Source organism: Schistocerca piceifrons, chromosome 7 (genome assembly GCF_021461385.2).
Source record: "Schistocerca piceifrons isolate TAMUIC-IGC-003096 chromosome 7, iqSchPice1.1, whole genome shotgun sequence".
Taxonomy (NCBI): Eukaryota; Metazoa; Arthropoda; class Insecta; order Orthoptera; family Acrididae; genus Schistocerca; species Schistocerca piceifrons.
This window is the reverse complement of record NC_060144.1, coordinates 251,226,569-251,241,478: the sequence shown is the minus strand read 5'-3', so window position 1 is coordinate 251,241,478 and position 14,910 is coordinate 251,226,569. Positions and strand designations below refer to the sequence as shown.

Below are 14,910 nucleotides of genomic sequence, written 5' to 3'. Positions count from 1 at the left end.
GAATCATTTCAGGTATCTCATACCAGAATTAAAGTAATGAAGCAAGACATTGGATGGGGGGAATTTTCCCAGTTTCCCAGTTTGTCACAGAGTGCCAGAATGATGACGTTCCCACCTACGTTCAACATTTAAATGTCCTGATATGTTGGCGTGGGCGACCTGATAGTTGGTAAATAAGAATATTTAGCAGCTAAGATAACATGTTTCAATTTTTATATTTTTTATTTTGTTTCCTAAATGAACAGTTTCGACAGAGTCTGGATGTCATCTTCGGATCATCTGCAAACAATATTATTGTGCATGGTTCGCACAAACATAACGAGAACACACTCCAATTATGGCACTTTTGTTTTATAATTGGAGTGTGATCTCGTTATGTTTATTCGACTAATGCACATAATATTATTTCCAGAAGAACCGAAGATAACAGCTAGACTCTGTCGAATCCAGTCATTGGGCAAATCTTCGGAGGGAAAATAAAAAAAATAAAAAAAGCAACGAACTGGAAATTACTGAGAGAGCGGATTTAAGCTTGAACCTAAATAAAATGGAGTCAAATATTGATAATTTGCCAGTAAAGCAACAGGCTCATCCCTCCAATTGAATGGGTTTGTATATTAATTTTACTAGATATGGATTTTGTGGCGTTAAAAGCTACAAATTTACGCTGAGGTGACAAGAGTCATGGGATAATTCCTAATATGGTGTCGGACCTCCTTTTGCTCGACGTAGTGCAACAACTCGACGTGTCATGGACGCAAGAGGTCGTTGGAAGTCCTCTGCAGAAGCGTTGATATTTGCGAAAGCGTTGCCGGTGCAGGATGTTGTGCACCAATTAACCTCTCGGATATTTCCCGTAAACGTACGATGGGAGTCAGTTCGGGAGATCTTGGTTCCCAAATCGTTCATTCGAATTGTGGAGAATGTTCTTCAAACCAACCACGAACAGCTGTGGCCTGATGACATGGCATCGTTGTTTGGGAACGCGCAGTCCATGAATGGCTTCAGATGGTCTCCAACTAGCCAAGCAAAACAATTTCCAGCCAATGATCGGTTCAGCTCCCAGTCCATCCTACGTAAACACAGCACACGCTATTATGGACCCACCATCAGCTTGCACAGTCCCTTGTTGACAACTTGGTCCATGGCTTCGTGTGGCCTGCACCACACTCTAACCTTACCGTCAGCTCTTACCAACTGAAATCGGGACTGATCTGACCAGGATGTAGTTTTCCAGTCGTCTAGGATCCAATCCATATGGTCAGGAGGGGCGTTACAGGTGATTTTGTACTGTCAGCAAAGGTACTCACTTCAGCCATCTGCTGCCACAGCCCATTAACGCCAAATTTCGCCGCACTGTCCTGACGGATACGTTCGTCGTACGCCCCACATTGATTTCCTCGGTTACCTCACGCAGCGTTGTCTGTCTCTTAGCACTGACAACTCTACGCAAACGCAGCTGCTCTCGGTCGTTAAACGAAAGCCGTTGGCCGCTGTGTTGTCCTTGGTGAGAGGTAACGCCTGAAATTTGGTATTCTCGGCACACTCTTGGCACTGTTGATCTCGGAATATTGGATTCCCTAATGATTTACGAAAGGGAAGGTTCCGTGAGTCTAGCTCCAACTACCATTCATCGTTCAAAGTCTCTTAAGTCCTGTCGTGCGGCCGTAATCACGGCGAAAACCTTTTCACACGAATCACCTGAAAAGATACGACAGCTCCACCAATACACTGAACTAATATACCTTGGGTACGTGATGCTACCGCCATCTGTATATGTTCATATTTCTTTTCCATGACTTTTGTCACTTCATTGTATATTTACATATATAGATATCAGTACCTCGAAGAGAACGGTTAAGGCTTACTTTGTTATCTTAATAAAAGGTTTACGTGGATTCCCATAGAAACACGAGCCTTCATTTTTCTGTCACAGGCATACCATAGAGGGATATGCTAACATATCATCTGTGCTCGATTTTTCCGTCTGCGGCATCCAGCGTTAGATCTGCCCCGCTCATCAAGACAATTCTCTATTGCATCTTTTCCGTCAAGTATAAGAGTTCTCCAAGAACCAGACGTAGGTTCGCGCCATACCACTGAACAGCCCTTACTGTTATGAAGGATGAATGCTTACTAAACCAAGTAGCCTCGTAGTCGTCGGTCGCTGGGAAACGCAGATGACTACGTTTTGTGAATTTCAGATGTATCACACGGCAAGATGTCTTCCCCACTGAGAGTTTTGCAGTATTTGACACGCAGTTTCTCGAAATGAGCATCCGTGTTACTCTTTGATATTAATGTTGATCATCTTGTATGGTTCAAAAATGGTTCAAATGGCTCTGAGCACTATGGGACTCAACTTCTGAGGTCATTAGTCCCCTAGAACTTAGAACTAGTTAAACGTAACTAACCTAAGGACATCACACACATCCATGCCCGAGGCAGGATTCGAACCTGCGACCGTAGCCGTCGCGCGGTTCCGGACTGAGCGCCTAGAACCGCTAGATCACCGCCGGCCATCTTGTATGGCTTTTGACATTTTTAGTGACCGGTTTCATCTGCGGATAAGTTCATCATCATGAAAATCTGACAGTACGCATGAAAAGTCAGAATAGTAACTTTAAATAAAAACATTATATAAATATAAGCTGTTGCTTTTCATTCCGGAAAGCGAATTATTTTGATAGTTCATCTACACATGTACGTTGAACTGCATCTCTGGCAATGGATTTGTGCATAGAAGACAAAACCGCTTCTACTGTAAGTACTTTATTTGAAGCAAACCGGTTACGCATCATTATATCTACTTCATCAGATGCAATAAAATCAAGTCGTGTTCTGATCAAAAGAAGCGTGGGGTAATTCAGCGTTCATAGCCAGCAATTTTTCGCTGTGTAGCGGACATTTATAAAATGGCATAAAACAACACAGAACGCTCCCATGATACGCTTCCGTGATACCAGGACTACCAGTGCCTAGTAAACTAACGGGTCTCAGTACACCGAGGAAGTCATGCAGCCTGTTATTACACAGCCAGTGCGAGCGCTTGCGGTAGTAAATAAGGGACCGGTGCAGATTAATTTTACGTAATCTCGCAGGTGATCATATACGGCAGGTTTGAGATCCCTTTCTCGGTATACGGGGATCCGTTAGCCCACCAGGTACTAAGAACTCCGGTTATCATGAGAGCGTAACACGAGAGGGTTCTGTGTTGTTTGATACTGTCTTATAATTGACGTCCGCTACATAGCGAAAAGTTGTTGACTATGAACACTGGGTCATCTACTTCTGTTTTTTGATCAGGACATGACTTGATTTTATTGCACCTGATGATGCGGCTATAACGCTGCGATACTGGTTGTTCTTATAAATAAAGTACTTACAGTTGAAACGGTTTCGTCTTCAAAATGATACATCCAGGCAGTGGCTACCATGAATAGAAAGTCTTCTGTACCTTTTGCTTCTTGTACCGAACGCAAAGATATTTCGCGTTTAATAGTATTCGATCCGCAACCAGTTTTTAGTAACATGCACGATAATTCACAGTATTGTATTGTGAAGTTTAATTTCGAGGAATTGGTTACTCATATAAGTGAATTCATTGTTTTGTCTCGTCCTTCGTAGTAATAAATCAACATAACTTCTATTTGTTAGATTGTCACTTACATAAGTGTGATCCGTATCGCAATCTTTATGGTTCAAAATATGAGAGATAAGCAAGACAAATCATTCCCAGACGTGGCTGGTCAAAATAATGCTTTCAGAATTACTGCTGGATTATCGCCGTCCACTTTCCACTTTACAACTTGTTTAGTGACTTGTCTCTGATGAAGAGCACAAGGTACTCACCGCTTTTGATTTCTTGACCGTAGTGGATGAACTGTTTGCTGGAGGCACCACCGGGTGTGTGTGACAGGATTACTGGGAGCATAGTCTGCAACAGTAGAAAAATACGTCATTACTTCAGTGGTCATTGTTTCAGGTTTCGGTTGTTTCCTGTTTAACGCACTTCGTAGATTCAACTGTTCCACATTTTCGTTACCGGCATCTTACTCAGACAGACATTACCCTGGAACGTTTTCCTGCACCAAGAACTATGACATGCCCAATAAGAATAAGGATATGTGTCGTAAATAGTGGATTGTATAGCTACGAAAACATGTCGATCTTCAACCAGCGCTTCAGTCTAGCTACCGATTTCAGAATCAAGGAAAGCACACTAGATAGCGCCATGAGCAGTTTCCACCATTTTATGCAGTTTGTTGTTGTTGTTAGACATGAGATTGTGATTTCTGCTGCACTTACAATTTTTTCGAGTCTACGCCTTTAAGTGATATATAAACTCTAAGACTTGAAGAGACAAACAAATGATTAAAATTTCAGAAAAATTTCTATGATTTATTCAAGAGAAAGAGCTTCACAAATTGAGCAAGTCAATAACGCATTGCTTCTCTTCTGAAACGTTATGAAAGAAGTTATAGAATGTCATCCCGAAGGATATCGTGCAACATTCAGCCATTTGGCGCGTAAGATTGTCAAAATCTCGAGCCGGTTGGAGTGCCTTGCCCATAATGCTCCAAACGTTCTAAATTAGAGAGACATCCAACGACTTGCTGACCAAGGTAGGCTTTGCGAAGTGCAGAGACAAGCAGTAGAAACTCTCGCCGTATGCGGGCTGACATTATCTTTCTGAAATGTAAGCCCAGGATGGATTGCCATAAGGACGCCGCGGATGACAACTGTTGTGGATTGGCAAGACAGCCAACCCACTAATGGTAGAGGAAGCCGAAAGGCACGCGTTTTAGCTCACGCAGGCAGACGTGAGGTCTGGAACAGGTCAAGGAAATGAGACTAACAAAAAACGTACGTAGCTGCTGGAATACTTAACTTTAATCCATAATTGGTGAACATCGCTCTTGACGGTACATGTTGTACAGCATCAATAGTAACTGGTAAGGCGCCTTGCTAGGTCGTAGCAAATGACGTAGCTGAAGGCTATGCTAACTATCGTCTCGGCAAATGAGAGCGTATTTTGTCAGTGAACCATCGCTAGCAATGTCGGCTGTACAACTGGGGCGGGTGCTAGGAAGTCTCTCTAGACCTGCCGTGTGGCGGCGCTCGGTCTGCAATCACTGATAGTGGCGACACGCGGGTCCGACGTATACTACCGGACCGCGGCCGATTTAAAGGCTACCACCTAGCAAGTGTGGTGTCTGGCGGTGACACCACAATAACCAAAGGGGTTCCTGCTATGGAAAGAAATGGTACCCCAGACCATCACTCCTGGCTGTCGGGACTTACGGCGGGCGACAGTCATACTGGTGTCCCGCTGGTTTCCCAGGCGTTTCCAGAGACGTCTTGGGCTTGGGATCTGATTACTGGAGTAGAATTGTCTCCAGTGATGAGTACCACTTCGAACTGAGCCCAGATGACCAGCGTAGACGTGTCTAGAGACTCCCTGGACAACAGTGGGATATCATCCTGACTGTCGCCGTGATAAGGCCCGACAACCAGGAGTGATGTTTTGGGTTTCTTTTGATATCAGGACCCCTTTGGCTGTCATCTTTGGAGAAGTACGTTGACGATATCCTACTTTTGTTGCCCTTCATGGCAAGCCGTCATAGGTTTACATTTCAGCAAGATAATGGCAACCCATACGGCAAGAGTTTCTGTCACTTGTGTTTGTGCTTACCAAACCCTGTCTTGGCCAGTAAGGTCACCATATCTTTCCCCAACTGAGAAATTTTGCCGAATTACAGGGAAGGCCCTTGAAGGAGCTCGGGATTTTGACAATCTAACCCGCCAACTGGACGTAATTAGCTACGATATTCCTCAGGAGGTCATCCAACAACTCTATCAAACAATGCCAAGCTGAATAAGGGTCATCGGTGTACCTGGGCGTTACTGACTTCATCAATTTTTGAAGCTCTTTATTTTACCTGAGTCATTCAATTTAATGAATTTACCTATCTCGAAAATGGAAATTTGCATTAGGCTGAAATAGCTTCAATTACAAACTATTTTCTTTTTACTGGTTTTTGATGATACAACAGCTTAATTTGAGTTCACTTACCGATTGTCGATATGTAGTAGAGTAATAATGGGACGGATAACTACTATATACACCACTGACAAGATTTTGTTAACTAAAACACCTTTAAGTTTTGTTAGAATATTGTTTCTAGGTATATGATCATGTTGTACCTTGAAACTTTTCTCACATTTGGAAAAGCGTTAAGTTTCAGGAGTAATTTTGGTAATTTCAAAAGAAGCCTGCAGCACAAAATATGCTGAATTTCTATAGCAGAGCAGGCTAGAGGAGGAAGTCTGAAAAGTGCCTAAGATTCAACACTCTCCGCTATATCCTGCTCTTCTGGAGAATGTGATGTTGAAACTTGTCAACTATTGTAGAAGTATATCGAATACGACAACTCAGTGTCAGTCTCATTGCTATCCATCCATAAATTCACTGCCTCACAAAAGAAGATAAACATCCGGAAGGCGAAGCTAAGACGAAACGAAACATCATGGGTCGAGAGGCTTGTTATATTATTTCATTGCTTAAAAGACCGAGTCAGTTTTACAAATCACATACCGTTATGAGCCCTATGTCGTGGCTTTTCCCTGGCCTGGATGAATGCAATGAATCGGACGGTAAGGGTGCCATAAAGTCGTTCTTTCCTCTCCTGAGAGAAATAAGCCCACTGTTGTAACCGGGACAGGAACGGTCGCAGGGTTGCCGCTAACGAAAACGCGGCGGGACCAAACGGGAGCGGCCCGTGAACAAACAAGACGGACGAATGGGAATGGAACGACAAGCACGACGACAGACAACCGAGTAAGACACCAAGATCAACAACAAAGTATTAAGCAATGGGGTCACAAGAGGTAACCTCATGAACTCAAAACAATGTCCACTCATAAACGGGATGTAAGCACACGCAACGTAAACACGATGTCTGTAAGCGAGATATCAACCGATCAACGCGGATACCAGGCTGCCTCACTGAGTTTTTTTTTCCTTTATTGTTATTTTGCACCTCATACAAGGTGGGCTGGCAGCGGAAAATGTTACTCCGCTCTTCAGCCACAAGCAGTACAATAAAAGAGAAAACCAATGAAGATAGAAAAGTAACACAATGGCGGTTAAAAAACAGTAGATACAATAATTAAAAAACATGAAGCCGTTCACACTCGACGAAAAACAAGAAAAACTGCCGGCACTGTGCACAAACACTGATGATTTAGACGATACATGTGAACGAAGGAGCGTGGGTGGCGAAAAACACTGAATCACAAACACGACGGCACACACACAAAAAACTGATGGCGATGATCTCCGACGCGCAAATGTCCATTTAACGTGTGCGAGTCCTGGGACCTGCCAAGAGGGGAAAAGGGTGGTGGGGGAGGGAGAGGGGACAGCAGAGATGCCAATGGCAGAGGAGATGGTGGGAGGAATGAAGGTATGGGGGTAGGTGAAGCCCGGGTGAGGAGGAGGGAGGAAGGGAGGAAGGAGGGAAGGGAGAGAGAAGGGAGAAAGGGTGGCCATAGGAAAGAACACAGGAAGTGGGAGGGGAGTATCAAAGTTGATAGGAGGGGTAAATGGGGGGGATGAGAGCATCATTAGGGAGGGGGAGCTGGCGAAGCCACCTTGGGAGAGGGTAAGGAGAGTGGAGAGATGGAGAGCAGGTGGGACGTGGGAATACAGGCGCGGCAGCGGACTGGGGTGGGAGAGGATGGGAGAGACAAGCAGGTGAGGGGATCAAGTTTACGGGAGGTGTAGAGGATCCGTATCCGTTCGAGGAAAAGGAGGAGGTGGGAGAACGGGATAAGGTCGTACAGGATCCGCGTGGGGCTCACTGAGTGAGAGGCAGCTGCCTAAATACACGACAGGGTATGTTGCTATTGGCCGCTGGGACCATGTGCTCCACAGTGGCGCCCTCACGTTAGACTCGGGGCCAGGAGCACGCGCAGCCACGACTTACAGTGCGACTGCTGAAGAGACATCTAGTGGTCATCGAGTTCCATGCCGTCTGGCGCGGTTTCGAAACCCGCGGCGCTCGGTACCAGACCCACAATTGTTGTAACTAGTCCTTGATATCCTGGATAGTGAAACTGGAATGAAGTTGACATCTAAATGGTACAACACATAAGGCTTGAGGTGACGCCACTGTGCCTAACTTAAACACTAGAAAATTGCGACCACCAAAGTCGCTGACGGTCGGCAGCCAGGATAATGGAGAACAGCGATAAATTGTTGAACCCAATGCGTCGCCATTCATTCAGATCACACTTCCCGATCATGGCACCATTTCATGTGTTGTGTGAACTGCAGCCTAGGCGTAGGACGACATTTCACAAGTCTCCGGCCAGATTTGTAGGATCACACAGAATATTACAAGGAGTCCAATAGTTCTCTGGGATGGCAAGTGAAGATGTGAATGGGTTACGAAGACCTTGTATCACCATACGACCGTGCTCCCTTATGGTGGTCAGGTGTTATCACCCAGAAGATTGACGATGAGCGTGCATACCATCACATTCCCATGTAGTCAAACATCGGGCAACTATCACATGCGAATGCCCCACAGATCTGGACATTGCATGAGTCGACAAGCTGTGCGAATGGAGTCCCATACTGAGAGGACCTGTCAAATTCTGCCAAGTGCTGATAACACAGTTACGCACGAGTCTGTGGTTTGTCCCCGTCCTTCACAGTGATTACTCAACATCTAACGCTGTTCGAGCCCTTTGTATACACTACTAAGTCTCATAAGAACAAGGATAAGGAAACTCTAATTATTTACACACCTGCTAGTGGTGTCTATGTTTACAGAATTATATTGACATCCATCTCCGACTATGTCTTCTGTTTTCTTCAGTTTCTTTGTCAGGCAGCTATGTTGAAATTAGATCATGTGGGCCTTCAAACGCCTGTGAATTTTTTTTTCATAGATTCTCGTATTATTATTAATCCTTGCTTTTTCCTTCCACGTGAAATAGCTCGTGGTGAGACATGCATGGCGATTTCTACGAACAGCTGGAAGGCGTCGCCATGAATAGTCCTCTCAGTCCAGTGATGGCCAACTTCTTCATGGAACAATTCGAAGCACAGGCACTGGACTCGGCGACTTGCAAACCTAAGGTGTGGTACAGGTACGTCAATGATACTTTCGTGGTGTGGAGCAATGGTGAAGAACAGCTCGGTGACTTCCTAAGACACTTGAACAGCCTCCATGCCAACATAACATTTACCATGGAAGTAGAAAAGGACAATAAACTGCCATTTCTAGACGTGCTGGTCACAAGGGACGGCGAAAACCTGGGACACAGCGTGTATCGAAAACCGACACACACGGACCGATACCTGCACAAACTGTCAAACCACCACCCGAGCCAGAAAAGAGGCATGATTAGTACGCTCGTAACGAGAGCAGGACGAATATGAGAGCCGCAACACCTCAAACGAGAACTGCAACACCTGGAAACTGTCCTGAGGAGCAATGGGTACTCCACAAATTATATTAGAAGTGTAACAGAGCCAAACACTCGGCGAAGTAAGGAACCAGTAAAAGAAATGTCGGGTACTGCCTTTCTGCCATGCATTCCCAGAGTGACGGACAGAATGGGCCGTATATTGCGCAAACATGGCGTAAAGACGATTTTCAAACCGACAAGGAAGATCAAAGAGTGTCTTAGATCGGCGAAGGAGAAAAGAGACCCACTTTCAATGTCAGGAATATACCGTATACCATGCACATGCGGAAAAGTTTATGTCGGAATGACTGGACGATCAATTAACATCAGAGCATAAGCGACATTGCAGGTTGGGGCAGGTGGAAAAATCGGTCGTGGCAGGCTACGCTCTGAGTGAGACCGACCACGTAATAAAATTCACCGACACGGAAGTTCTGGCTGTAGAGAAGCACTATCACACGTGGAAATACAAAAACACGCGAACAGTTTGAACAAGAAAGAGGAAAGCCTTAAGGTAAACGGATCCTGGCTTCCCGTACTGCAGCGAACGACCGTCGCAGGTACCAAGAGGAGAACCGCACCGGAAATGACCGCGGAGAAGCCCTCGGACGCTGGCGCGCCAGGTACATATAGTCTGCGGCCGCGAGCTCGGCTCCAGTTCTCCACCGGCAATGGAGGGTGAAGCTTTGACAATGCCAGCCACTCGTGCTGGCGAAACGTCAGAAAAATCATTAGATGGACGTCAGCCGAAGAACCCGAGACAGAAGCCAATAGGCAGTTTGTCAATAAGTGGCCACGAAAGCCTTAACACTTTTGTATCTTGACTTTATTCCGATCTCTTGGATATTTCGCTGTGAAACAACATGAAAATATTTTTCTGAATGCTTTATAGATTACTCACCCATTAGCTTTAAAATATCGACTGAGAATTCATCACTAACTGGAGCAGTTCATTTTTACATCGTGTCTATAGCGTATTTGACTTCTGATCAAAGAATTTGTGGAGTTTGCGAGACAGAAACATCCAATTCATCTATTATTAAGGTATCATCGTTCATCTTACTGTAGAGTGTAAAAAAATTTCCAGTATAATCGAGTATCATTATTTGTAATTTGGATTTCTCTGTATTTAACGCAATTAGTTGAGTCCTTACGATCTGCGCTTCGACATTTATTATCTAGATTTATTTTCAGGACTGGCTTTCAGCATATCTTCTTCATTCTTCTTGATGTGTTCTTTCATACTCTATTTCAGAACATTGGAAAGTTCTGTGTATTCTGTTTTATCTTTGCCTGTTCCTGTTTTCACTTTTCTTTTCTTGTCCATCAAACCTATCGTTTCACTTGTCAGTTCTTTGGTTATTTTTGAGATTTACACAAGCCACGTGCTCCTCCAGCCTTTGTGGTTGGTGCTTTTGTTACGCTTCTGCTTTATACTCTTATTTGCCCTTAATTATTTCTGGAAATTCCTCTTTCCTCTCATTCAGATTTTTGAGATTTAAAATTTTTGTGTTTCTTTTAATTACTTTCAATTTTTCATCGTTTCTATTCACTTCAAATCTTGCTCTTATTAGTCGATTATCACTGTTTGTGTTGAATCTGTTAAGTACAGAGGTATCTTTGACATTTTGAAGCCTGCCGGTTAGAATTTAATCAACCTCATTTTTCACTTCATTGTCAGGAGTCCTCCAAGTCCATTTGCGAGTAGGATAATTTGTTGTAAAAAGTGTTCACATTATTTGTCTTAATGCATTTTGCAAATTGGAATAATCTCTCACCTCTACCGCTTCTTTTAACTATGTATAATTACCAAAAACAGTATCACCTTTCTCGTATGTTCCAACTTCGGCATTAAATACTTCAGTTATGAATTTGTAGAAAACAATGTCCATCTATTTCACAGGTTTCTTTCAGGCACTAATAGCAGGATTGTATCTCTTCATCGGATTGGTTAGGATTCATCTGTTTGAGATATTTGCATCTTATAACTATCTTAGATTTTAAGGACCAAAAGTGCTGTTCTGCTCTAGTTCCTTCTAATACTACTATCTTGTCTACAGTTATTTTGTTTACTAAAATTCGACCAAATGGATAACCATGGCAACAGAACAATTTTTCGCGTTTACCAGGTACTTCGCTTAAACCAACAACGTTCCAGTTGATTGTCTCTAGTTCCTCTTCTGTTTCTGTTAATCTATCATCTCCCACTAACGAACGACAAGTGTATGAAAGCACAGCTAACCTTGTTACCTAGACTTCGGATTTTGTTGTATTAAAGCAGAACCCACCCGGAGATCCGAATATGGAACTAATTTAATATCGGAACATTTTACATTAATGTCATACAATATGTCTCAAAGGTGAAAAGTATAATCACCACATCTGCTTCAATGTCGGTTTGGTGATCCTCCAGCACTAACCAGCCTATCGACCCTGAAACCCTCTGTATGGAACGCAATCGTGCCACCTGGCTGATAGGCTTAACAGAGGCACCTCTTGTAGGTCACATGCTAGAGTTGAGATGGAAGTGGTTGTAGGACTATAACCCTGACAATTCCTTAGATTACTGTTGCTTGATGAACTGCAACAAAGCTTAATCATCTCCACAATAAAATCAGAGTTGACAGGATGTCCATAAAAAGAGTGGTGACAGTCTTGGTGACTACTTTTATAATTCCTACGTTATTAACTTTCATGTGTATTTGACCCTTTCAGATCTCTGTATCGTGCTAGTCATATACATCTTGTCGTTGATTTGTGCAGCCATAAACTTTTTTACACGCGTATCTTCTATTATTTACGTGGGAACTTGTCTTTTCAGCATATTCATGTTATATACAGATATGATAGCGAAATCTTTTTCGCTGAGTTTATTTAGTTAAACTTTTTCTTCATTTCGCATTAGGTTTCGAATTTTTAAGCCGTTGCCCACAAGTTATCTGTACAGAAAACCACTTTACATTACCGCTAAGAAATGGAAACACCATGGTGTGAAAATACCTTAACGGAAGGATAGTTAACTAGAAAAGTTACCATATGTATAAAAATAGCAGCATATTTACATTTGTGTTTGCATTAAGAAAAAATTATCTGCTCTTTGTATTTTGACAGTTAGTTTGTGTACATAAGGTGAGAAATGTGCAGAAATATAACTTTGAGCAAAGAATAAAGGTGAGGTTCGTCTAACAATCTGAAAGATCTATCTAGCTACAAATGGTTCAAATGGCTCTGAGCACTATGGGACTTAACTCTTGGGGTCATCAGTCCCCTAGAACTTAGAACTACTTAAACCTAACTAACCTAAGGACATCACACACACCCATGCCCGAGGCAGGATTCGAACCTGCGACCGTAGCGGTCGCGCGGTTCCAGACTGTAGTGCCTAGAGCCGCTAGGCCACCCCGGCCGGCTATCTAGCTACATACACGTGCATATGCAAAGAAGAGAAGCTAACAAACACGAAACAATAAAATTGTAAGATGTTCTACCGAAATGGTACGTTCGAAAATATAAAATTTCACTTAGTGTAGAGGCAGTTCATGATCTACAAATGAAAATTCTTATCTGTTGGTGTACAAACTGCGAATGGAAATGCTATTTTTGTCTAGTTAGCAAAAGTATTGAGGTAAGTTCTATATTCGTAGTTGAGTTCATTCGTTGGTAGATGTAAATGGTTGTTTCTTAAAATTACTAAAAATGTTGATTTTTATAGTATATTAATTTTCTTCCATTTCTTTGGATGATGAAGTATTCAGAATCCACCCTAAATGTTTTTGGCCGTGTGTTTCTCATGTAAGAGCTGCATCATGAATGCACAAGGATTATTTTCGTTCGATTTTTTGTATTTTTTGCTTTGAGGTCTCCCATATTTCGGTAGCATTTCCAATAAAACAGTCAGACTTTATCAAAATCAGAATTAGTCGTACATATCGTACCGGAAACAATGTTGCAAGTATTACATGGGGTACCACCTGCAGAAATGAAACATTTAATAAATCAGGAATGTATATAAACCAATATAAATTTTAAGTTTTCAAATTTCTCATTTGTGGTTCATGGTGTGGGTTCCTGTAGTCATGTCCTAGTTCATGAACCACGGGCAACGTATGAGTGGCCAAGTAAGTGATCCTGACAGTCGGGGTACCAGTTACTTTGGAATAAGGTTGGGCATCTCGGACATATTCCGAGTCGTGGCCACCTTTGTGCTCAGACGGCAAAGACTACCAAATCCACCGGTTAGTCCTTCAACCGATAGGGGTAAAACTCAATGGAACCTGGGGCATGTAAGGGTAGAAACCTGCTTCCCTGGTACTATAAATATGATGCTGGCAACAAGCAGAGCAAAATGCCTCGGACCTTTGGAGGTGACAGAGTCCCACCTCTAATTGACAAACCAGGGGCTCCTAAGATAGGACTCGGCAAACGAATGGTAACGAGATGGGGAGCTATTAATATGAATGGGGGCTACTCTGGGAAGAAGGTAGAGCTGGCAGAGGCTGCAAGTAAGATGGGGTTGGACGTTTTAGCTGTTAGTGACATTCGGGTAAGGGGTGAGAAAGAAGAGGAAGTGGGAGAATACATGGTCTACCTGTCAGGAGTCAAAGCAGGAATAGCACAATGGGGTGTTGGGCTTTTCATCAGGAAAGAAATGGAACCCAGCGTAGTTGCAATAAAGTATGTAAACGAACGACTGATGTGGATAGATTTGACAGTGCCTAGCAAGAAAATTAGGATTGTGTCAGTGTATTCGCACTGCCAAGGGACAGATCTAGATAAGATGGATAGCTTTTATGACGCACTCAGTGATGTAGTTGTTAGAGTAAAGGACAAGGACAGTGTTCTGCTCATGGGTGATTTTAATTCCAGGGTTGAAAATCGAACAAAAGGGTATGAAACGGTTATGCGTAAATTTGTAGAGGATATGGAGGCCAACAGGAACGGGAAACAACTCTCGGATTTCTGTGCCAGTATGGGCTTAGTAATCACAAACTCCTTTTTTGAACATAAGAACATTCACCGGTATACTTGGGAAGGCAGGGGAACCAGATCTGTCATTGACTATATAATAAAAGATCAGGAATTCAGGAAGGCTGTGAGGGACACACGTGTATTCAGGGGATTCTTTGATGACACTGATCACTATTTAATCTGCAGTGAAATTAGTATTGTGAGGCCGAAAGTGCAGGAGGTCAGGTCCATGTGTAGGAGGATAAGAGTGGAGAAACTTCAGGATAAGGAAATCAGACACAAGTACATAACAGTGATCTCAGAAAGGTACCAGTTAGTTGAATGTAGTCAATTGCAGTCACTGGAAAAGGAATGGACAAGGTACAGGGACACAGTACTAGAAGTGGCCAAAGAATGTCTTGGAACAGTAGTGTGTAAAGGTAGGATGAAGCAAACAGCTTGGTGGAATGACACGGTCAA

At 43.1% G+C, this 14,910-nt stretch overlaps 1 protein-coding gene across 1 annotated transcript in view; it reads right to left on the bottom strand.

Moving 5' to 3' along the window:
• The window catches only part of LOC124805603 (lipase 3-like), a 71,532-nt gene that overhangs the window by 14,425 nt on the left and 42,197 nt on the right, over positions 1-14,910 (bottom strand). Inside the window, exon 7 of the mRNA XM_047266170.1 lies at positions 3,853-3,937. Within this exon, the coding sequence (XP_047122126.1) occupies positions 3,853-3,937 (85 nt within the window). The remainder of the gene's footprint in view (positions 1-3,852; positions 3,938-14,910) is intronic.